Raw genomic sequence first — 25,709 nt, 5'->3', positions numbered from 1 at the left:
TACTGACTTCCAGGCTGTCTTTCTGGAGAAGAGATAAAGATTTATAGGGAGCCATTAGTACAGACATTATAGTATTTAAAGGGATGTCATCTATAAGGAAAGTGAGATTGATTTTTCTTGACCCTGAAGGCTAAAGTAGAACCAATATTGAAGAAATTACAGAGAAAGCTAGAGACAGAGACAGAGAAACAGAGATTCAGAGAGACAGAGACAGAGAAACAGATGTACAGAGACAGAGAGAAAACCTGAATAATGAAGAGTCTTCCAAAAATGGAATGGGCTATCTCGATAGAGAGCGCACCATATCACTGCAAGTGCCTGTATGATTACTTCCCAGGTATACCGAAGAAGGAATTTCTGCTCGGGTGGATTCTTGGTTCCTTCCAACACTAACATTCTGGGAAGTTCTATTCTGAGCCTTTTCTGAAGGATGGTTAGATCATAGCAGGAAGAGACCTCTTAAGAGAGGATATTTTTCCTTTCCCTTCTTGTGTTAATGGGTAGCATTCCCTCTGATATCCTTTCCCCATCACCCTTCTACCCCACCCCACCCCACACACAGCAAAGAGGGAAAGTTAGAAATGTTAGCAACTTAATAACTGTGCAGAGGGGCAGATGAGGTATAAATGACTTGCTCAGGTTCACACAGTTACTAAGTGTCTGAGACTGGATTTGAACTCAGGAAGATTAGTTATCCTGATTCCAAACCCAGTGCTCTGTTCACTGCAACACCTCGCTGCTCTATATCTGATACATAGGAAACAATTATTAAATGCTTGTTGATTAACTCATCCCTTTGCATCATATATCTTATAGTTTATATTTCATAAACATAATAGACTTTCAGCAAAATCATCAACTAAATTTCTATAAATAATATTTCCTCAATTTGCTTCTTCCTAAAGCAGTCTGCTCAGTCCTGATCAATGACCCTGATATGCCTCAACTGGCTTCTAGTGTCCAGATACTGCTCTCCCCCAATATTTTCTCACCTCAAACTGCACAAATTCCTCTGATAAAAAACATTATTGCTGCTTCTCCTCCCAGGAAACTTAAAGCATCTTGTTTTTGCAATCCCTGTGACAAGGAGAGCTTTTCCTCCAACCACGTATGAAGGAAATCTCCCATGTGGCCTCATGAGGAAGAGATTTGAATCTGTGATCAATGCAGGGATCGATCATGATTTCAGAAGACTGATAAAGAAGTAAACTTACCACCTTGTGACAGAAAGTTGATGGATATAGAATGGACATACATTTTCAGACAAGGCAAATGTGTTATTTTAATGTCATATTTCTTCTATTGAGAGAGAGGTTAGTCAGTAATAATACAGTTGTAAAAATAAAATAAAATAATTCAAGAAAACATTTAAAAATACATAGAAGAAAAAATTCAGCAGGGAACATAAACAGGGAAAGTTTGTTATGACTATATTAAATTTAATATAAAGTTTTTAAAAAGCAAACTGCACATAAGAGAAGCTTATAGTTTCATGTATTAATATTTTATAGTTTATCATTTCATATACATAATATTTTAGTATATTAGTATAGAGCCTGTGGTTATTTGTATATTAAATATTTATGCTTGATTATGGAATCAAAATCTAAAAAAAGACAATTAATTTAAAAATAAAAGAGCCCAAGACTAGGAGGCTGTTGGCTTCCCTTTCCTACTGATTTGCTCTGTATGTGGCCTTGGATCAGTCCCTTTCCTCCTTTAGAATTCAATTTCCCCATATGGAAAATAAGGGCATTAAGACTATGTAGTGAACATATTCCTTCTCTTCCCTGGTAATTTATTTTTCTTTAATAACTAATCATAGAGTAAGAAGCTATGCAATCTCACAAGGCAGAAGGATTACAGCAGATCAGTTATCCCTTGTGAAGACAACTCATTTCGTGATTTTTCCAGCAGAAGTGTGGTGGTACGGAGGAAGGAGTGATAAGCTTTCCTGCTAAACTTGGAATTCTGAGACCCAAATGCCAACTCTGCCATTTATTTTGTGTTACCTTGAGAAGATATTTCTTTCTGACCATGAAAAGTCATGATCTCTCTAAGGCTCAGCTTCTTCATAGGGAATACTGGAAATGACTTCTGAATCTTCTTTCACTTCTTAATATAGTGATCTTTTATTTCCCTTTATCTGGGTGAGGATTCTAACCTTAGCCAGGTTGTAAGCTATAAGGTGTAGAAGCTTCACCTCTTAGAAAATGGGGGCAGGCCCATCTCAAAGTGACTTTTGACAATGGCTGTCAAAAACTGGATCTAGATGTTTTTGGTTTTTCCATTGTGACAGATGCTGCTGTTAGAATTCAGGGAAGCAAGGCAAGTCTGGAAGATGGGGGTTTGGTCCATGATATAGTCAACTAGCAGTGAAGGGCAGGAGCTTATATGGCTTCAAGCAGGCAGGTAAAGGAAGTGAGATATAGAATGATGGGGACTCCATAGTGACAGAGTCACAGACTCTGAACTTCTTCTGATTGCAAGAACCTCACCAGAATAGGGGATTTTTCTTTTAAAGCTATAGAACTTTAGATTTAGAACTGGAATGGACATCAAAACTCATTTAATTCAACTCATTCATTTTTAAGATGAAGAAACTGAAGGACAGAAGGAAACAACTTGCCCAGAGGCACACAATTGACAGTAGAGATAGGAGTTGAACCCTGAACTGTTGGCTGTTCCTCCATCCTCTCTCCCTTTCTTCCCTGTCTCAACTCAGGACCTGAGCTGGAAAACTTGCAGAACCTGCTCATACATACAAACATAAACACATACACATGCATATGTACACACTTGTACCCCAAAGAAGTGAATGCATAGTTCTTGACACATTGAGAGAAGTGACAATATCCACGCCATGGGGTCATGGATGATCAATGAGGCAATATGCGTCACCTTGGACAAGTCACTGAATCTCCTGAGAGTTTTTTTCATGTAAAATAGAGAATGACCTCATTGGCTAGTGAGGTCTCTTTCCATATCTAAATCTGTGATGCTTTATTTTTCTAGGAACAGGAGAGAGAAGCTCCTCCAACTAGTTACTGGGGGAAGATGAGGACTTGAACATCATCCTTTGAGGTCCATGGAGTCTTCTTAATGGGAAGAGTCCTTATTTTTGTCTCTATTTGATCCAGTAAGTGGACTTCTAATATGTCACAGGTGGTAGGCTCTCCAAATGATCTTGACTTCCTATCTGTGCTTCAGTTTCCTCATCTACCAAACAATTGCCTAGATCATAAGGATGTTGTGAATATCTATTCAAGTAAGAGTTGAGAATATACCAAATGATGTGAGAAAAGAGAAATAAACAGGATGTCCAGCTTTTCCTAGGACACTAGTTAGTGTCCTAGGGCAACTCTTACTATAATGTAGACCCCATCAATGTTAAATTGTGGCTAATCTGAATCAATCCTCAGGTATGGCTTAGCCCCAGGTCTAATTCTGCAAGAATCATAGGACTAGTTGAAAAGGACCTTGGAGATCAAGTAGTTCAACTCTCTCATTTTACAAAGGGGGAAACTAAGATCAAGAGACAGAGCTAAAACCAGCCCTGGACCAGTGGATTTAAGGGCTAGGACAGGAATGGGGAATATTATACCTAAGCCTCTATCTATTAATTGTGAACAGTACAACTGCTCCCACAGTTCCATAACTATCCCTTGGGTGTATTTCCTCAGCTCCCAAACCCTTCAATGGAAGGCCAGAACTTTGACTTCCCATGACTTCCCATAATGACTCACACATCATTGCTGTGTCACACTTTCCCTCCCCTTCAGATTTTCCTTCAAACTCAGTTCTAATCCTACCTTTTCCATGAAGCTTTACTTGATGACCTCAAGCTAAAAATAATATCTCCTTCTGAAGACCCAAAGTATTTATTTAAAAGTCTATACTACTAATATGGAGTTTACTATATATTCTTTTAACTATGTCAAGTTGTGTAGAGGTGACTCTGGGCTCTGTCACAGTAGAACAAACTTTGGCAGGACCTACTACGCTAGAAAGGTTTGGAGAATGGGCAGGAGTCTCAATTGTCCCAGCATTTAGGCTAGCTCCCTGTAAAGGAGACACTGGACCTAGCTAATTATGGAGGAGGGGATAGGCGAGGGTATTCCTGGTCACAGCCTTCTTAAATTAGGAGGTTTGTTTTAAATCTTCCTTTATAGAAAAATGGAGGAGGCAAGGGAAAGGGAGACTTTGGTTACAAAAAAGGCCAGGTTTATTTTTCTAAACCTGTCCAACTTTTCACTACTTATTCCAACTGAGAAGTATTTCTCTTCTAATAGAAAAGTCAAAAATAGCACAATGTGGGATCAACAGGAGTTTCATGGTCCTTCACTCAAGAGTTTCAATTATGACCATGAAGCTTACTCAATCAAAATGCCTGAATTTTCACCATTTCATCATCTTTTCTGTAAACAATATCCTCTCTAAATGCTTCTTTTAAAATTATTATTATACAATAAGATGGTCCATCAGGTGAGGGAGGAAGAGAGATATTTGAAAATGAGAGTAGTGTGAAAACAAAAGATATAAACAGAAATCAGATTTTAAAAATAATTCAGCCTTTCTGACCCAGAGGATATACCTAGTCCCAGTACTAGGTACTAGGCAGTGTGAGTTTATTAGCCACTTTCCTCATCCTGGATAGGATTGTTAATGTGAGAATCCTAGAGTGGTGATACAGGTAATGGATATGTAGTCACGGAAAGGAATATTGAAAAGAGAAACAGGACATGAGCAATCTATATCAAATTGCTTGCTTTCTCAATATGGGAAGAGAGAGAATTTGGAACTCGAACAATTTTAAAACAATGCTAAAAATGCTTTTGTATATAATTGAGGGAAGATAAAATATTAAAATTTTTTAAAAATCAGGGAATTTGAGAGACAAGCAGAAATAGCTTTGCCAACTACGCCAATCCCTTGTCTGTACCTGCTCAGCTGTAAAAAACAAAATCAGACTGAAAGGACTTCCATCACCTATCCACCTGTACCTGGATGAGGACTGTCTAATATAGCCTTCCCCCCAAGTGGCTGTATCATATCTACCTGAAGACCTCTGGGAAAGGTTTTTTTCTCTTCTTATATCTAATCTAAGTCTGTCTCTTAGCAATTACCAAGCCATTGCTCCTAGGTGATTAGGTCACTAATAGTGACCAGCTGGAAGGCTCTAATTCTCCTTTCACACGGCATTTAGTTACTTTAAAGTTGGCTACTTTCTTTTCCTTGTGCCCTCCAGGCACTCAGCACACACACACACACACACACACACACACACACACACACACACACACACACACACACATCTGGGAGAAAGTCTCTCCCTAGTATGGCATTTATGGCTGCTCCACCAGCTCAGCTGGTGTTAATCCATGATTTAATAAAGTAAACAAGGAAATATGTAACTAAGTCTGAGGATATTTCAAGGGCATCTTTTTTGTACTAAATGTCTCACATGTATGAATAAGACCAAGTCTCTAGTTCCCTCATAATACTAACAGGCCGCCTCTAAACATACACTATTTGGCCAATATCCTTCCTAATATGTATTGTTTAGAATTTAACATGTTTCTTACTCCAGAAATGCCCTAATCAAGGCCAAGTTCACCTGGACTAAAGCCTACCTCCTTCTAGACATCTACCTCTTTTAATGAAATTTAAATTTTGAATAGTGTTTTTTGGCTGCTTTTTTTTTTAATTTATATTAAGTTTACAATCAGAGATGTGCTGATAAATATTTAACAATCAGCTCTTTAGAGAAAAAATGCACATGACACACTTTAAAGTTTTATCTTTCTTAACATTTTGATCATAGTTTTCTTAACTCTAAACAACAACAAAATAATAAATCAAGCCCTGATCTGTAGTTTTGCTGATCCCTAAGGTATAAATAGTCACAGTGAAAATTTAACAATCAGCCTCAAGACTCAGTATGAGCTAGATTCAGCAAACGCCTATTAGATCTTTCAGATCTTTTCTATTTTAATATTCTAGCCATTCTATCACCATCTTGAACTTATGAAATCTTTTCTTTCTTTTTCTTTTCTTTTCATTTGGTATTTTAAGCTCAAATACCAAAAAAGTATTTCCATATGCCTAGCAGAACACAAGGAAGATTCCACATGAAACTGCGATTCAATCAACTTTATACTCCTTTATTTTCTTTGAAACATATAAAATATTCCACAAAATACTTTCTTGTTTGTACTTCCTTCTATACTTTCCTCTGTTCTCTTCTAGACATTGTTAACAATGTTTAAATGACCATCTTTGGGGGGAAATTACTATTGCTAAGCCTCCATTTTATTTTCTAAACTACTTTTTATTTTTTTCCATTTCCTCCAGAGAATTTATTGCATTTGTTATCTCTTGCTTCTTTTCTTCTAGGTATATATATAGTTCTTCTAGAAAATACTTTTTTTTTTCCTTCTTTGAATCTTTGCTTACAGTTATTATGAAGGTAAGTTTGCAATAATTTCTGATATTGCTCAGTGTTTTTCTTTGACTGACTCATCTTTCCAGTTTGAGTTCCTGAACTGGAGCATTCATATCAGGGCCAGACTCCTCCTCCTCCTGCTGCTGTACTTTTGGACAGGATGGTTTGCCCTGCCTCAAATCTCCAGGATTCTTGTGCTGACCGCCACCTCATGGGCTTAGGCTTTGCTGGATCTTTGAGGCTCCAAAAATGGAATTTTAGGGCCCTCTTTGGTATCTTAGAACAGAGAATTAAGGACCTCAACATCCAGAGTGCCTGAACTATCTGGGTCTGAGCAATGAAGCATTGTACTTTCTGGAATCAAGATAACTGTTGCCATGCCCAGGGGCTTCTCCACCCTACTTGCAGCCTTCTGACCATCATGGGGTCTTCTGTATTTGCTGTATCTGGACACTAAGTCTTAATGACTATATACCTTTCCTATTGCCCTTGAGCTTCTGACTGACTTTTTATTCAGTTTTGGGGTGGAAGAAATCACTTATTTTAGTTTTCTCATTGGATTTCTTGGCCATTATTCAGTATTTTCCTGGACTAAGTATGTGAAAGCTGGACAGTGCCTGCCTTCTGTTCAGGTAATTATCTTGGCAAGAAAGGATGAAATTGTTGGGGTTTTATTTTTCCTGAGTATAGAACATTGCCTATTGGATATTTTGAATTGAATATCCTCTCAAACTCAACATGTCCAAAACAGAACTCATAATCTCTTCTCTTAGACCTAATCCTTTCATTAAATTTCCTTTCTCAGTCAAGGGAATCATCATATTTCTAATTCCATAGGTTCATAATCTTCATGTCATCCTCAACTGTTCAATCACCCTCACTGCATATAGTCTCAACATTTCTACCATCATATCTCTCAGGCCTTCATTATCTCACACCTGTTCTACTGCATTTGCTTCCTAACTGCATTCCCTTTCTCCCTCTAGGATTTACCTTCTCAAATCCATCCTTAATACATCTGTCAAGGTAATTTTCCTTATACACAAATCTGGTCACGTCACTCATTTACTCAATAAACTCTAATGGGTCTATGTTACCTCTAAGATCAAATATAAACTCTTCTGTTTGTCATGTAAAGCCCTTAATAACATGGCTCCAACCAACCTTTTCAACCTTTTAAACATTATTCTCTTACACACAGTTCAGTCAAGCTAGACCTCTTGCTACTCCTTATATTTAGCACCCCATTTCCCATCTCTATGACTTTACAATGATTGTCCCCAGGCCTGATATCATTCTCTTCTCATCATCACCTCTTAGAATATGGGTAGCTTCCTTTAAGGCTTACTTCAAGTAACACTTTCCACAAAAAAGTCTTTCCTGGTTACCCCAGCTACTAATGCCTTTCCCTTCAAAGGACATTGTATTTATTTTGTAAATATCCATATATAAACATATGGTTTCCCTGAGCTAACTTGTAAACCTAAAGACAGAACTTTTTACTATGCTTTTTCTATGGTTAGTAGATATTATTACTGACTTATTAATCCCTATTAAATTTCATCTCCTTAAGCTTATGCTAATGTCCTAGACTGTCATTTTGGATCTCATGATTCAATGTGTTAGCATTGGATCCTAATTCAGTCTCAGCTGCAAATTTGATAAACATGCTCTCTCTGCCTTCATCCAAGTTACTGATAAGAATGTTAAACAGAACAGAGCCAAGGACAGATCCTTAAGCCCTTCTCTAGAAACCTCTCTCCAGGGTGAATGACCCAACAATGACTACTCCTTTCAGTCAGTCAGTCAATACCAAAACACCCTAATAGGCCCACAATTCACTTTGTCAACAGCGACAAGATAAAAGACTTTGTCAGGTGCTAGGTAACTATTTTCTACATTTCCTTATCTATTGATCTAACTAGCATCTATTGATTTAACCCAAGAGAAATAAATGAGATAGTTTTTGCCAAGACTGATTTTTACATCATTCCTCTTTTGAGATGCTCATAAAACATGCTTTTAATAATAACTTTTATGTGACAAACATTTTTGAACATGGACTCTATGAGAATGCTTAGTTTGCTTATCTTTGTTACCTGAAGTTTTTTTTATTTAATTGAAGGGGTCTGAAAGAGAAAATTAAATGCTTATTAACTAAAAAATAAAAACAAAAACCCAACAATATGCTCTAGGATTTTGCTAGGAATTATAGTCAAGTTTAGCATCTCATACTTTGTACATTCATATCATCTTCTCTTTTTGGAAAATTAGGAATCTGATCTTATCTATCAGGTTACAGCAATTGTCATATTCTCCATGGTTTTTCAAAGGCAATAATGATTCAGTCATTATATCCCAAGCTCTTTCAGTATCTTGGAATATATTTCATTTAGGACCAGATATTCAAACTAATGAATGTCTGCTTAGGGTTCACTTAAATTCTCCTAACTTCTCTATAGTTGCAATCGTTTACTAATTTGTTTTTCCCTTGGCACTTGGCCTTGAGAGGGCACTAGCAATATGAAAGCTAGGGAAAAGCTTCTTCCAAAGCGGAAATTTTTAGATGAGGCTTTACAGAAGTCAAGATTGGTTCATTTTGCTTAATTTTGTTGCAAAGGACTGTTCTTTCATTTTTAATTTTTGACAGAGGTGTGGAATTGGGAAATAATAGCAATGATTTCTTAAAAAAGCATCAAGACATGATTTCTTATATTTTTTCCCCCAGCAATCACTTCCTGGCACATTTGTACTCCTCCCTGTGCTTTTCATTGCAAAGGAAAAGAAGCCAAATATTTGGAGGTGAACACGAGGTTACCAGGGCCAGGGTTTCCGAGGTTCAAGTACCTCCCAGCAAATTCCATCCTGATCCACCTTGGATGAACTTTCCTCTGTTTATATAGCCAGTAATAATTGAATTTAGTAAACTTTCTGAATGTTAAGTGTATATATATACATATATACTTACACATATATGTATATATGCATATATATATATGTTCATTCTCACCCATTCTTTCTATTTCTTCCTTAATCATGTTCTCACAGCTCTGATTTTTCTTACCTACCTTTTCCTTCCTTCAGAGCGGGAAGGCATTATCAATGAGTCTCTCCACAGAGGCTAGCTGCAGCTGCTAAAGTGTGGATTGGCTCATCTTAACTATTTGTCCCTGAAACAGAACACATTTTCTTCTGGAGTTCTGGATAGTGTGGGGCGGGGGGAGGAGGAGGGAGAAGGGGGTGGAAGTAGGGGTGGAAGGAGGACGTGGGGAGAGATTGCCTTTAGAGGTCTCTAGTTTAAAGGCAAGGCCCTTGCTGTGTCTGCTCCCATCAACCTGGCTCTTGTTACCCATGATTTAATAAAATAAACAAGGAACTCTGTGAACAGGTCCAAAGATAAATTGTCAGCATCTTATCTGTGTTCTGCCATGCCTTGTCGTCAGTCCCTTTACAAGGAACGTTTGTCTCTTAGAGTCTGAAACTTAATAAGTCTTGCTTCCCTCAGCAACTACACCACAAGCTTGCTGGGCCTATCCTTATAATAGGGGAACCTTTCATGAGGAAGATTATTTAAAATCAAAACACTCATCATGAGCCCACACAGGGAGAGAGGACAAGCCACAACTCAACCCAGATTAGCCTCTGAAGCAGGCTGACAAACCTCTGGGAGGATGAGCTAATGGCCAGGTAAGGTTGTCGTGGGGAACTGAATCCTCTCCCCTGAGAATACTCTAATTCGTAAAATAAAGTAATCAGTGCTTCTTCTTCCCAACACCTCCCCCTCTGGGCTGCCATGGAAGGTCCATAAGGTGAATTTTAAAAAGGTATAAAAAAGGAACTCCAAACATTAGTGATGGAGGGAGGTTGAAGCTCTCAAATAGAGTAAATATAGTTAATGAGGCAGGGGTTCATTTTGGCTCCACTGTGGTTCAGGTTACAGATTAGAAAGTACTTTGTCTGATAAAAGGGTCTCACCCAAGGACAATACACTTGGAAAATCAGTAATTCCTTTTTCCAGATTTCTGAACTACAGCTCCTTGCCCTGAGAATCCCTATTATAAATACTCTTCAAAAATCCTGGGTTCTGCTCAATCCTCATGCTCCCAGGTTTTTAGTGACCTTGAAGGTATTTTTTAAACAATTAGATAGATGATGTGTCAGAATAATTGCATTTCTACTCTCTGGCATTAGGATGAACTCTTCATCAAGGGTACAATGTTTTCCATTGTATTTTGAGATTGAAGGGCTTGGAATCAAATTCTGACTTTCTGTGCCTGTGGGTCAGTCATTGAAACATTGTACCTCCTTTTTTTTACCTCTACAAAATGAAGAACTTGAACCATCTGATCTTTGAAGTTCTTTTCAACTCAATATCCACTACTTTATGACTCTAATGAGACTGTCTTGTGCTAAGGCAGTAAAGGGAGAGAGTACAGAGAGGCCAGCTGTACATGCAACAGGAGTCTCCATGCTGCCTTTACAATGACAATTCCATTTAAATCCACATAATTCAATGCTGTCATTGGATTAATTTTCATTAGAAATCTGGGATGGGCAGAGCTTGAACTTCATTCTAGGGCTCATGAAAAAATCTCAAAGGGTATATACAAATCTGAGTCCAGAAGCCAAAAATGGTCTAATAACAAGGGGCATAAGTAGGTCTGTGACCATCATTAGACAACCAGATGGCCCAATGGATGGGAAGACCCAGCCTCAACCATTTACCAGCATTATGATCCTGAGCAATCATGTAACCATTTTCTGTCTCCATTGAAGAAACGTCAACTATAATATATAGTAATAGTAGCATTTATCTCTCAGGGTTGTGAGGATCAAATGAGGTAATATTTATAAAGGGCTGGGCATAGTTTGGAATGTAGTAGGTTTATAATAAAAACAATTATTTTTCCTTTTTCCTTTCCTTCCTTCCCTCTTCCTTCCTTTCTCTCTTCCTTTCTTCTTCCTTTTCTTTCCATCCCTTCTTCTTCTTTCCTTCTTTTCATCCTTTTTTCCTCCCTACTTTCCATTATGCATCATAGCTGGTAGGTGCTTGGGAATAAAATACTGCTTCCTCAGTCTCTAGAATCCTGGGGTTACTGAAACTATATTCTTAATATTAAAATCATCTGGGCCTGGAAGATGAGAGCCACAAAAATGGCAATAAACAGAAATCTTAAAGAATTTTCTTCAAGTTTAGAGAAAATAATGTGGGACGAAATCAGTATTTTACTCTGTAGGTTCCAAGAAGATAACAGTGATGGAATGAAGAGCTAGGACTGGTAACCAAATACAACTGTACATTCAGAAGACTGGGAGATAGAAGGCCTAAAAAACATCGATAGCCCAAGGCACCAATATTCCCCAAGACTATTTGATGTCGCTAAAGGCATTTTACGAGACAGTGTGGCACAGCGAAAATGCCACTGGCTTGAGTCAGAGGATGTAGTTTCACATCCTACCTTTGACATATACTATCTTTGTATTCTTAGGCAAGTCATTCTTCCAGGGAACTCAGTTTTCTCCTCTCTAAAATGTGAAAGGATTAGGTGTGATTTCATCAGAGTTCACAATTGCATCATTATGGTTTTTTTTAAAAAGGTCAGGTTTTTTGTTTGTTTTGTTTTTAATCTTTCCCAGAGTACTTTCACTCTGGGTTCCAGAATTCAATTGAATTCCAACAAAAATTTATCAATCATCTTCTATATTTCATCCTTTCAGGAATTCACCAAGGACTCCATTTGTCTAAAATGCATTTCATTGTAAAATCCTTTTGAACTGTGATCAGGAAAGCAATTCAATAGAGAACATCTTGCAGGAAAGTGGATAAAATGATGTGGACTTTGGAAGAGAAATAATTATGTTGGATCTCAAATCTATGTTTTCAAAGTAAATTTTTCAATATTAAATGACCATCCAACTAAAATGCATTTAAATGTGTTTCCCTCCCCCCAGGAAAGGCAGATAAATGTAGACTCTGAAGGTGTGCCCTGAATTCTTGATTTCTTCATTCCTACAGCAAAAGTAAATGTTGTGCCTTGTACCTAATGAGTACTGGGTAAATACTATAGATTGGTTGATGGTTGATAAGATTGACCAGGAAAATTTGTGACTAGCTAGTGAATTAGGGAATACCATGTCCTTGCCCTCCATTCCCATTGTTTCTCTTTCTAAGGATAAGTCCCATGACAATTTACTAGCTATATCACTGAGTTCAAATGCCCTTTTGGTAACCGTAGGACAATGTTCTCTGGGTCTCATTTTTTTCATGTATAAGATGAAGGGATTGGGTTAGATCAGGGCTTCTTAGACATTTTCCACTCATGATCTCTTTTTGCCCAAGAAATTTTTATGTAATCTTGGGCATATAGATATATAAAATAGAAATGCAAATTAAACATTTATTGATAATAATCATGATTTCATGACCCCACATTCGGTTATGAGATCTTTTTTGAGGTTGTGAACCACAGTTTAAGAAGCTGGGGGCTAGAATATGTTAAGATTTCTTCCAACTACATATCTATGATCCTATGACACTCCCCCCCCCCCCTTGGAAAACACCACATATCGAGTTTCCTTGCCTACTGGTTCAAGGTCTGGGAAGGAGGTTGGAATGAAACTCCGTATTCCCCCTTATCACCATGTGAGTTCAACAGTGTCATAGTTCCAGCTCCCAATCACCACACTACACTGAGAGATGGCTCCCCAGAGAGGAAAGGGACTGCATTAGTATGGGGTATGCTGACTCTGAATAAAGTGAATAAGAGAAGGGAGGACTGGATCAATGAACCCTGAAGTGAAGGGAGCTGTGTAGTTCTATTCTCACTTACAAAGGAGAAAGTGAGAAGTCTGGAGTTAAGTAGCCTTGGCATTAAGTCAGAGGATTCATCTTTGGAAAATGAGGCAAAATCCCTGAAGAGAAATTCATACACTGTCTACTACAGAGAGAAAACAAACAACTTCCTGTTCAGCCTGTACAAGTAAAATAAACTGAGTGAAACTGGTTTACAGAAAAGAAGGATTTCATTCCCCCTTTCGGTCCAGCTTCTAACCATCTGTGAGCATTGGATTAGTACTCTGGTTAAACTTCCTTAAAAGTCAACTCTAGAAGGTGTCTTTTTAGACTAATCAATTGGCCAAAAAAAAAAAGAGTATCAATTATTATTTTTCAAAGGGAATTTCTAAATGATATATAACAACATGTGTAACATGTGAGTTGTAAACTATAAAAAGTCCTTCATGGATCAACTGAAGTGTCATCTTTCTCAGGAAATCATTCCTGATTTCCCATACCTATGTCCTCCAAATTTCCCAGATAAAAGTGATCTATTTCTCTGCTATTTTTTTTATTGTACATTGTTTGACACTTTATTTGCATTTCCTTCACTCTCGTATCACAGTTACTTGGTAACATGTATATACTCCCATATCTCAGACAACTACTATTAGCTCCTTGTGAATAAAGGCTTGTTTTCCTTTTTATATCTCCTCTACCCTACACAGGGTCTTACACAGAAGGTGCTCTGGCACAACATTTGTTGATTTAAATTGAATTATTTTTTAAAAATTTGTATCTTATTCTAATAAACATTGTTTTGATAAAAAGCCTTAAGTTCCTGAAGTACCCTTTGTGCAGAATAGATAAAGATGAGGGAACCTATACAAAAAAATGAATTTATTAATTTGTGAGGTTAAAGTCAGGAACCACTTTGGTTTTCCTCATCTTGACAATTGTCTTGCCACTGGACTGGGATTTTATCCCTATCCCTATGGAAAATTTCTGCCCCAATATAAGCTGTTAATACACTGAAAAAGTGGCCTTAAAGTTATTTGGAGTATGAGATGATCTGATATTATTCTGAGTTTAATTTCAAGTGTGATTGTTTGCATTGTCATGAAGCTAATAGTCTCCCATTCAAGGGAAATGCCACATGCTGCCCCAAACGTGTGCATTTTGGAAACAATTATTACAGGTGGTAATGCCTGGGAAAGGCTAAAAGGACAATCCTGGCATTTTGAATAGGAATGTTTCTCACTCAGTTAAATCCTGAGACTGACTTTGGTACCCTATAAATGGAAGTGGAACTTTGTAACATTGTAAGATTGGCTGTTCCAGAAACTAAACTATGAATCTTGTCTCTTGTGAAAGTACAATTCTATTATATTCTATAGTACATTCTATAGAGTATACTCTATAACAGCTAATACATAAACTTACTGACCAAGCTGTGGGGGAAAAATAATTGCATTTCCATAAAACAAAAAAAAATGGGGAATTCAAACAGTTAAGGATGCTTTTTAACCTTGTTATTCTGTATTGAGTCATTCTGTGTCCTTAGATGTGAACCTAGAAGATCACTTTTGATGCTATTATGACCATATCCCTGCTTCTTCCTCTTATTGCAAATTTCCTTTATCAGGGAAGGGGAACAGTGCAAGTTTGTTACTGCAATAAATATTAGGTTAATACTAATAATATCTGAATTATTGTATTAAACTGCAAATGGAAAAGATCTTGCTTTTTTACCTGAATTTGTAGTCATTCCACAATCCAAGCAAGAGTTAAATTACAGCTTGAATTTGTCATATGTATAAGATTAATTCCTGAAGTATCTCATTCTTTCAGAATGACATGGAAATAATTAGATAAAGATGAAGGAGCTTGTGCAACAAAGATGACTCTATTAATTTGTGAGGTTAAAGTCGGGAATTTTTTTTTGGTTTTCCTCATCTTGACTATTGTCTTGCCACTGGATTCTAATGACTGTAAGAAAGAGTGAGGTTGATAATGTTTCATAGTCCCACCTCATTTAAATCTGACTCACTTGCAAGTCAAGGTCATTCTCACGATGTCATTGGACTTCTCTGAAAATGAAGAATGAAAAACAACAACTTAGGGCACAGAGAGATTCTATAATTTGTAGTGTCACTCAGCCAATAGAAGTCATATATTAGATTGGAATTCAAGTTTTCCTGATTCAAAGGCTGGTCCAATATCCACCAGAGGCTGCCTCTTGGCTTTTTTTATATAGACTTTCCTTATATTTTAAATATCGCGGTATTTATTTACTAACTTCAATTACCCAAACTAGTTTGAAATCAGGAAGAAAAAAATTAATTCTTCATTTCAAGAAACTAGGATAACTCATACATCTTCTCTGCTTTGGAAGCTGAGACATGATAGTATTTAGGAAAGGGGGATAGGGACAGGGAAGTCTCCAGCTGTAGTCAACGGTCCCAAGCTTGAGCAGATACTATGTAAGTGGCATATAGAGGTTCTTGGGAACACTTTTGCCTTTAACAAGAACTCTCCTAGCTCCTGAGCTGAGCACAATGGCCAAATGTGAGGTTTAGTTAAGCAGGCTTCTGGCTCCATCTATTTCTCCCTCCCCCCGCCCCAAAATACAAATACAAGCACTAGAGGGACCTTTCAGGTGCTACGAAGCTACCAAATATTAAACTAAATTCTCTATAGGGCAAAAGTCACTGAGAAAGAGGGCAGATTCCATGTGTAACCAATATCTGCAACCACATTAGACCCATAGGAATCAGTATTAACTATTAATGGTTTAAGAAAATTCATAAGTGTCTTCTGAGCAAGCTTTACTTCTCATCAAAAGCTTTAGTCGCTCCTGCTGCAGTAGCATGCAGAGCCATAGCTAAAAATTGTCTTTATTCCCTGCAAGCAGAAAGCTAGTGGGAGCAGTTTCATGGCAAATGTTTTTGCCACTTGTGATATGAGCAGAGAAAGTCTATGTATGTACATATGTGGCTATGGGTATGGATATATGACAAGTTCTGTTTGGTCCCAGAGCACAGAATTTGGAGCAAAGGGTAGATGGGGATTGCAGGGAGGCAGTTTTAAAATCCATATATGGAAAAACTTCCTAACAATTAGAACTGGAAGAATGTGAAAGGGATTGTCTTTAGAGGTAGTGTCCTCACCATTTACAATCTCCAGTTGAAGGCTAGATGATTAGATGGCTGGAGATGTTATACATTTGACTAAACTTTTAATCTTTCCTATAGCCTAATGGCATATTTGCACACAGTGGATACTTAATATGTGCTTTGTGATGTGAACTGCCCATCCTCCTGACTATTCCCTCCTTAGACTTCCCATACCTGATTCCCATCTCAGCTTGGGACATTCACCCCACTGTAATGCTGGTTTCATCTGAAAGTCAAGTCAGTTAGCTCATGGATGCCCATACCAATCTAGGCAAGGAAAGAGTGGCTGACGGTGGCTATACCATGGAAAACAAATTATTGCTAAAATTTAACGGGAGCTATTTGGGAAAACCTGAAACCCTGACTCACAGACTGGCAAAAGCCCCAAACCAAGCCTCAAAGCCATTTCCTTGAAGTTAGCACTAACTTGATGGGGGTGGCAGTGGTGTATTTTTTTGTTTCACATCAGCACCAGGCAGGGTGCAGACTGTGAGTAAATAGGAGCTTGCAGGATGTTAAAACTTACATTCCATGGGGAAGTTGGAGAAGCCGCAAAGGAACTGGCTTAATCAGAAAACTGCTCGGTAAAAAGAATTAGCAATGAAAATCTGGTTTGTGGAGGGACAAGGAAAGCCCATGAAAGGAGAATAAAAACAAGGATTTTTCTAGATCTGATCATGGAGGACTCTGGGTGGAGTTTCATCTGACTCAGCAGCTCAAAATAATTTAGCAGAGCTCTGGCCTCTACCCCTGATCAATGAAGAAATCAATCACCCTGATTGAAAAGCTTGCATTTAGAGACAAGATTGGGTTCAAATCCTGACTCAGTCACTTGTTAACTGAATAACTTTGGGAAAGTGACTTCACCACAATGCATCTCAATTTCCTTATTTGTAAAATGGGGGGCGGGGGGGAGAGAGAGGCAGGAGTTTAGAGAATCTCAAAGGTCCCTTCTAGCTCTAAATTTTTGATCCTATGATCCTAAGTGATTTGCTCACGATTATGGTAATCAATCAACAAACATTCACTTGCTGAGTGAAGGGAGCAGAACCAAAAACACTGCACACAATAATAACAAGATTATGTGATCTTGTTATTCAGCTATGATAGACTTGGCTTTTCTCAGCAATTGGTAATCCAGAACAATTTCATGGACTGGAGATGGAAAAGCCATCCACACTCAGAGACAGAACTATAGAGACTGAATGTGGAACAGAGCATGGTATTTTCATTCTTTTTTTTTTTTCTGTCTTTTCTTTCTCTGGTTTTTCCCTTTTGTTCTGATTTTTCTTTCACAATATGACAAATATGGAAATGTATTCAAAATGATTGTACATGTTTAACTATATTAAATTGTTTTCTGTCTTGGATGAGGGGGAGATAAGGAAGGGAGGTAGAAAAATGGGGACTTAAAATCTTACAAAAATGAATGTTGAAAACTATCTTTACATGTAGCTGGAAAAATAAAATACTATTGAGGAAAAAAAAAAAAAAACACCAAACCAAATTCAAAAAACCCCAAACACTAATGTCTTATTTTACTAGGCATTGGGCTAGGCCTTGGGGAAAGAAAGGCAAAAATGATAATTCCTGTCAAATATACAGATGAAATATACTGTGCTTAGAGAGGAGAGGGGATTCTCACTAATTGCTGGTTAAATCAGAGAAGACCGTTGAAGGAAGTGGTCCTTAACTGGGCCTTGAACAGAGGACCAAAGAAGCAGAGGAGGTCAGGAGGACCAAGAGGCAGAAGTGAGAAGGGAGAAAAATTCTATGCATAGTCATAGAGGCTGATGATAAAATATTTGATCAACCTCCAGAATTAGTTACAAATAAGCCTAGAGCAAAGTTCAGTCCTCTTGTTGCCAAGTCCAGATACACTGAACTAGATATAAGACAAGGTTCTAGTGATACAAAGATAAACTGATAAAGAATTCCTGCCAGGAAAGAAAAAAGGAGAAAGGATGGAAGGGAGGGAAAGAGGAAGGAAGGAAGGAAGGAAAAAGGGAAGGAAGGAAGAAAGGAAGGAAAGGGAGAAATGGAGGGAGGGAGAGGAGAGAGGAGAAGGAAAGAAAGAAGAAAGGAAAAAATATTAAGCACCAATTATGTGTAAGGGTATTAAACTCTTTACAATAATTATCTCATTTGATCCTTTCAATATGACTTCTGGATCATATAGCTAGCTAAAAAGTGTCTGCGGCTGGATTTGAATTGAGGTCTTCTTGACTGCAGACTCTGTGGATTGTTCCTAAAGAAGCCACCAAGCTAATTCCTTCTAAGTAGGAGTGAGAACGATGAGAGAGAAAACACAGAAAGCTAGGGGCATATGAAAGATTTTCAATAAGAAGTAGGCACCTTAATTGAGGAAACTTGAAGGAAACTAAAAGTTCTAAAAAATTTAAGTTCATAGAGAGAGAGTTCATGCAAAGGCCTAAAGGAAGGTAAATTCTGAGTTTGGGGAGAAGCAAGAAAGCCTATTAGCTAATAATAAAGAGTGTGTAAAGGGGAACAAGGTGAAATAAGTCTGAAAAGGTAGGCTGGACCTAGAATGTGAAGGGCTTTAAATGAAAAGCTAAAGAAATTTTCGTTTTATTCCAAAGGCACTAGGTAGTTCCTGAAAATTTTTCAGCAGGGCAGTGACTCAATGAGATTTTAGGAATCTTTAAGAATCTGTAACAGAATGTAGGCAGTGCCCTGGTCTTGCCATTGACTCACTGGGTGACATTATCAGTGTCAATCTCATTTTTCTCTTTTCAGTCCTTTATTTTCTGCTTTTTCAACAAGGAAGAAAGAATGGGATGGGAACTTGAATACTGGGTGGCAGCTTATATTTGCTTTTCCTCCCCTCTGTAATTTTTCTTGATCCAGAACTATGACTTCATTCATTGTAAAGAGGACTCTCAGGAAAGAAATTCCTCCTACTAGGACAGAGGGCAATTTGTCCCACAATTTTTAATCTTAAAAAGTTTCCCAAAGAGGCAAGGTAGGTTCAATTATTTGCTGGCAGTATTATAAACAGTGTGTCTAAGAGCCAGGAGTAGAACCCAGGCCTTCTTTGAAACTCTGAAAGCTAATTTACTAGCCATTCTGACCCGGTGCCTCTCCCAAACTTTTTTTTAAGCAATTGGGTTAAAGGATTTGCTCAGCTAATAAGTGTCACCCCAGTTAATAAGTAGACTTGGATTTGGGTCCTCCTGACTCTAGGAAAAGTTCACTATCCGTTCATTTCACTTCCCAGCTGCCCTCCAAACTCTTAACATTAAGTGCCATAGCTGAGCATTTCGATGAGTTTATGAAGCAAGTCCAAAATGCTAGGTAGATGTGGCCCAGATGCCCAGGAGGTCCACCTGGGCTGGATCAAGCTGTGCTAGAGAAACACTGGAGCAGGGCCAAAGAGACAGCCTTGGTATGTTAGCTTGGAACAATAGAACAAAGAAATGTAAGTGTTTGTTTAGCACTGACTTAAATCCACTTTAGATTAGAGTCTATAAAATATTTTTTCACCAGGAATGGAAGTCACACCTTTTTACCTTCCTTTTGTTTTTTGTACCTGACATTCTTTTGAGAAATGATTTGGCCAAATTGTGCCTCAGCTTCCCCACCTGAAAAAATGGGAAATCCTGGTAGGGAAAAAACTAAACTAAACTAAAAACCTTTACCAAGCTCTCCTCTGGGGACACTCACTTTTGAATGGTACAGAGTTGTCTCATCACGAAGAGAGAGGGACACCTGGGCCTCACAGACACAAGTTGCAAATTTATCCAAAGATTATTAAGGAACCTAAAATAGCCAATTCAACGGGAAGCAAATCCTTCATGAATATGAGCAATGGCTTTCAGCAAGACACTAGGTCCTAGCTTCAAGGGCCTCTAGAGTTTTGAGAGAAATGATGAACAAGTTGATTTTAGAAAGGCTTGGAAACATTTACATGAACTAATACTGAGCGAAACAAGCAGAACCAGGAAAACATTGTACATAGTAAGAGAGCAAGATTGTGCGATCATCAACTATGACAGATTTGGTTTTTCTCCAAGGCAATCCAAAAAAATTTTGGATGAGAAACACCATCTGCATCCAGAGAGAGAATGATGGAGACTGAACATAAATCAACACATGCTATATTCACTTTTTTCCCTTTTTCTTTTTTTTTTCTCTCATGGTTTTCCCCTTTTATTCTGATTTTTTTCTCCCAACATGATTTATAAGAAAATATGTTTTAAAAAAATGAATGTACATGTATAATACTTTTTTTGAGAGGAATAGTGAAATGAAAAGGATGATGAATCCTATCACTTGTCCTCTCTGGCCTTAATTTACTTTTCTGTACAATGAGACACTGGAACTACAGAATTTCTTGTTTATGTCCTAGATTTAAATAAATTCTACTATTTTGCCTGGGTCTGACATTGCCTACATCCAACCAGAGGGACTAAACACAAAATCTTCGCATCCTGGCCACACCCTGCTTCTAAGGTCTAAGCTCTGAAAAGCACCCATGTGGATGAACTTAAAAGCCAAACCTCCCCTTTGCTCCCAGAGCAGCTGATTTACACTTTCCCATTTGTGTAATAGGTAGCTTCCTCTGAAGTGGATTGAAATCCTAGAGACAATTAAAGTCCTGAGCATCTCACCAGCTTCCTCTCTGAGTAACTGTATGCTGAGACAAAGCTCAGCATTCCACTAATATTAGTAAATTGTTTGCTTCAAGAGCCACTTCACAATTGTGGTAACCTAGCAGCACCCACCCTGTGCCAAAACCCTAAACCCTGCTTGGTCACAGTAAGCACATGTGTACATCCAGCACCAGGAGCCTCCGATAAAGCCACAGCCCACATGCCTTTGGAGAGTACTCCTGCCATTAAACATTCTATTAAAGGAAATAAGTGTTGCATAGATCTTAGAAACTGCCCTATTTGCTAGTGACTCCCCCTATAATCTTCCAGTGTTGATCCTTCTTCTAGGATACAGATGAGTAGCAATAAAGCGGACAATGAAGCTCCAGAAGTATTATTCATTTCTCAGTCCATATATGGCCACTCAGACTGGGGCATAAATTCATGAAGCATAAACTCAGTGTTTGGCTGATCTAAGCTACTTTTAATACAGGCAAGGACAATTTAAATTAAACTTACTACTGGGGAAAATAGAGTGCTGAAGATTTTGTAGATTTGTTGATTCCAAATGGAGCAGAAAATAATCAAGACCTTTGAGACAACCTAATTTCAATCCCCTCACTTGACAGATAAGGAACCAAGGTTGCACAGTTATACAGAAGTGGATTTGAATCCAGGTCTTTGGACTTTGAGTTCAGTGCTCTTCCCATAAAACCATATTGCTTGCTTTACTCCTTGACTATTGCTTGCTTCCTGCCCTCCGTTTCATATTTTCCCAGAGACAGTGACTCTCTGGCAGTGTACACAACATTATAAACCTAAAGACCAAACAGATCAGAGATTAAAGCTGTGTAATTATAATGACAAAGTTTTGGGCTGAGAAAAGTAGAGAAAATGCACCTCCTCTTGGTCTTAGTAACCTCTCACTGATTTCCATTCTGCCATGAGTGATAAGTGTCATAATGAATGGGCTCATCCAGGAGGTAGTACAAATAAGGTCACAGGAGCAGAGATAGGGAATTCCAGGCCCCTAGGCACACCTGGCTGAGGCCTTCTGGACCTTACTTTATCAATGATGTCAGAGCCAGTTGCCACCTCTTATCCAGAACTCCTCTCTCTACCACTGCATATAAGTGGAGTTCAATCATTTGAATCCTCCCTGACACAGAACATTTTTTCTTGTAATGCAAGATCTACCTACCTGAAATCAATTCATTTAATTATGAACCATTGGACCTTCCTGATTTACCTGATATTTTTTTCCTCTGTGAGTGAATGTAGCACTTACAAATCATCTCCACTCTTTTTGGTTACAAAAATAAAGGGTAAAATATACCTCCCTGTGTTGCAGAAGTGGGGAACAATGGGTATGAAATACTTCATATATTGCCAGACAAGGTACATGTGTCTGTGTCTGTATATCTGTGTGTTTCCTCTCTTTCATATTAAATTTTGATTGCTGGGTATTTGAAGGGGAAGGATACAATTGAAAATGATGATGTAAAAACAAAATATCAACAAAACCAAGAGTTTTTAAAGACAATTGAGCTAGATTTTGAAGGCTTCCAAGTCCCACAAGATTTTTGGAAGTATTTTCATGGTTTTTTAGAGTGAAATAGCTTCTTTCCATGCAATTCTTTCCAATGGGGCAAATTCCTAAGATCATACCAGAATGAGAGCCCTCTAGGCCTTGCATCCCCAACCCAAGCAGTCTGTGAAATTCCTTAGTCTAAATGTTGATGCCTGGAAGGCCAAGGACTCCCCCATGGGCATATCTAGTTTGTGTTGTTTTAACAGATGTCTGTGTTCCTCAGCTCACTCTGCATGAGCAGCTAGTCAAACTTCATCAGCTGCCTTGAAACCTACTCCCCTACACCACAGATCTTTCTGCTAAAGGAGACTAAGGGCTCAGACAAGACCAGCACAACAAGCAGCTTGTTTCCAAACTGCATTGTGTGACCCTCACTCAGGCACTCTGGAGCCCTTTACCCTTCCAGCCGGTGTAGATTTCATGAACACTCTTCTGTTTATAGAAAAAGGAAAACTCCATCCTTTCACAGCTGGGTTTTCTCTCGAGGCTGATGGCAGTTTTATGGGCCATTTTATTCCCTCTGTTCCAATGGATTAGAAGCCTACAGAGCTCCAAGGACACAGGATTTTCCCAAAGACAAAAACTCTACAGCCATCTCCAGCTCTGGGCCACAGTCCAGTCCCTGCCTCTCTCAGAAACAAGGCAAACACTGCCTCCTTCCCACTGCCAGCTCGTAAGGTCAGTGAAGCTGATTAAACAGGAGCTGACATGGAGATGTGAACACCTTCTGCAAATGTGTGACCTGCTCCTGCCCTCCTGAGCAGCTGGGGGTGGGGGGGTGGGGGTGGGGCTGCGAGGAGGGGGAGGGACAGACGTCGTCTTCCGTGCAGTTGTCCTCACTTAACAGGGTAGGAGAGGAGGCTTCAGATTTCTCACTGCCCTTCGCCCCGCCAGACGGGTAGAGCTGCAGCATCGTCTCCACCAAAACAAGCAGAATCCCACTCTACACAAATTTATTAAGTACTATTGTGCACAATTTTGTGTTTGGGACTGGAGATCCAAAAAAAAAAAAAAAAAAGGGAATAAGGAAAAACGCCCCAGCCTCTGGGGAACTTGCGGAGCGGGGAGGAAGAAAGCCCCAAAACCAAGTGATTTCTTTAACATAAATTTGTAGCAAAGGATTTAGGGGCACGGACCTACGGATTGTAGGCCCAGTGTTGTTCTGCATCTTCCCCAATAGAAAATATTCGAAAAGTGACCACTTACATTAGAGGATCACCTGTTGCCAAGGCTGCTGCTGGCCCCTTCTCTCTTCCTAAACAAGCAGCCCCGGGGAGGGGCACTGTTTCCCCATCGGCTTACCAGCTTCCTAAAGAATCAGGTCCCTTTCTCAGTTTCCTTCCCACCACCCAACAGAAGGCCCGTCACCCTGTTGGGCGCTATGATTCTTCTAGTAGCTAAGATTGATTGTGTGAGGGGACTGCACTGTAAGTAAGGCTGTCTGTTCTTCGCAAGAAACAAACTGCAGGCAGACCTCACCCGCCAAGGGCACATTCCTCATCACTTTCTCCCTGGGTCCCGGAGAGGTCAGGGGGGTGCGCTGTGAGAGAGACGGAGAAGCATCCAGCCAAATCCGGAGGGAGTTTGGGGGATTAGGGAGGGTACTCCTGTGAACCCGGACCTCAAAGACCCCACGAATGACAGTTTCAATGCCACTGGGAGTCCAGTTTGGTTAGGACCAAAAAGAGTTGTGACTCCTTTGATCCAATTACACTTGGTCAGAAAGGCACATCCTGGGAACTCAAAGTGAGTTCTGTAGGCGTTATAATAGGACGGAGACGGGGACAGAGGCTGCAGACCTCCTTGGCCGGGCAGGGTTGGCGGGTCCGACTGGCTCCGGGCGGGGCGCAGCGCGGAACAGTGAGCGCCTGGAGCATCGCGCCCAGCGCGGTCCTTAAGCTCCGCAGCTAGAATCTACACAGACCACGGACACGGGTGCCTCCTTCCCCCAGCAGGCGCTAACCGGGCAGAAATCCTGGAAGAGGGTTTTTCGCGACAGAGGCTCAGAGGCCAGCGGTGGACACTGGCAGTTTTTCACCTTCCCTCACTACAGCGGCCCCAGCCACAGATCGCCGCTCTGTGTTTGTCCCCCATCCCAGCTAGGTCTGCAAGTGCCTTTGTCTCGGGACCCTTCCCAGGGAACCCCTCCTAGAATCCCCCTCCCCAGGATTCCCTCTCGCGGGCCCCGGACTCACCCGGGAGATGGTGAGCGCGGTACTAAAGTCCTTGCCGCCCACCAGGCGGAAGCCCCAGGGTGAGGGGCCTTGGAGAGTGACTGTGTGGGGCATGGCGTCTCCGGGGGCCCGGACACCGGGGGGCAGTACACTAGGGGCCGCCGCCGCGATCCCGCCACTGCCGCAGCTGCCGCTGCTGCCTCCGGGGCCCCTTGGTCGGCTCCGGTGCATCCCCTGCTTGCTCCAGCCCCTCCCCTCTCTCCTCCTCCTCCTTCCCTCTCTCCTCTTTCTCTTCCCTCTCCCCCCTCCTTCTTCCAGCCCAGGGAACGCCTCCCTAGCCAGTCACTCCCAAAGCCTTGATTTCAGATTCTGACAGGTCAGACAAAATCCGGGGAAATTTCGGGGAGATTTCCCTCTCCCGCTGGGATAGAAATCAAATTGAGGTAGCGGGGTTTCAGAGCTCCCCGAACTTCCCAACTCATCTGTCCCAGGACCCACTTCTTTCTCCTTCCCTCATTTCTCCATCACCTTCCCCCCCTTCCTTCTAATTTAGTCGGGATTCGAAATGGCAGCCCTGGGATGTCTGGATTGCACACCTGCGAGACGCAAGGTTACAAGATACTAGGAGGAAGTCCTGGGCACCCCTTACCCCGCAATTCCTCAGCCAAAAAGCCAAGTACCCTCGAGGAACCCGCGACTTCGGGGGCATCCTTGCTTCACCGCCCTCAGGGGCAGGAGTGCAGATAATCGAAGCCTAGGTAATCTAGAAACCATTTAAAATGAGCATTGCTCAGACAAGTGATTTCCAGTCTCCGGGAAAGTCTGCATTTTTGGAAAGTAGGAAGTCCCGAGGACAGTGACTAACTCATCAACCCACCCGGCTTCCTCCCGGCATATTTGGATGATTAAAGGCCCTTGAGCTGACAGCTACTTTT

The 25,709-nt window shown here is 39.9% G+C and overlaps 1 protein-coding gene across 2 annotated transcripts in view; it reads right to left on the bottom strand.

The window, feature by feature from the left end:
• The window catches only part of PDLIM4 (PDZ and LIM domain 4), a 97,213-nt gene extending 72,178 nt beyond the window's left edge, over positions 1-25,035 (bottom strand). For both annotated transcript variants that reach the window (XM_051978226.1, XM_051978227.1), the window contains exon 1: positions 24,796-25,035. In XM_051978226.1, the coding sequence (XP_051834186.1) occupies positions 24,796-25,005 (210 nt within the window). In that variant the 5' untranslated portion in view covers positions 25,006-25,035. The remainder of the gene's footprint in view (positions 1-24,795) is intronic.
• Between the last annotated feature and the right edge of the window lie 674 nt (positions 25,036-25,709).

The sequence above is a fragment of the Antechinus flavipes genome, chromosome 2 (genome assembly GCF_016432865.1).
Source record: "Antechinus flavipes isolate AdamAnt ecotype Samford, QLD, Australia chromosome 2, AdamAnt_v2, whole genome shotgun sequence".
In the NCBI taxonomy this organism is placed as follows: domain Eukaryota; kingdom Metazoa; phylum Chordata; class Mammalia; order Dasyuromorphia; family Dasyuridae; genus Antechinus; species Antechinus flavipes.
This window is presented reverse-complemented; position numbering and strand designations above follow the sequence as displayed.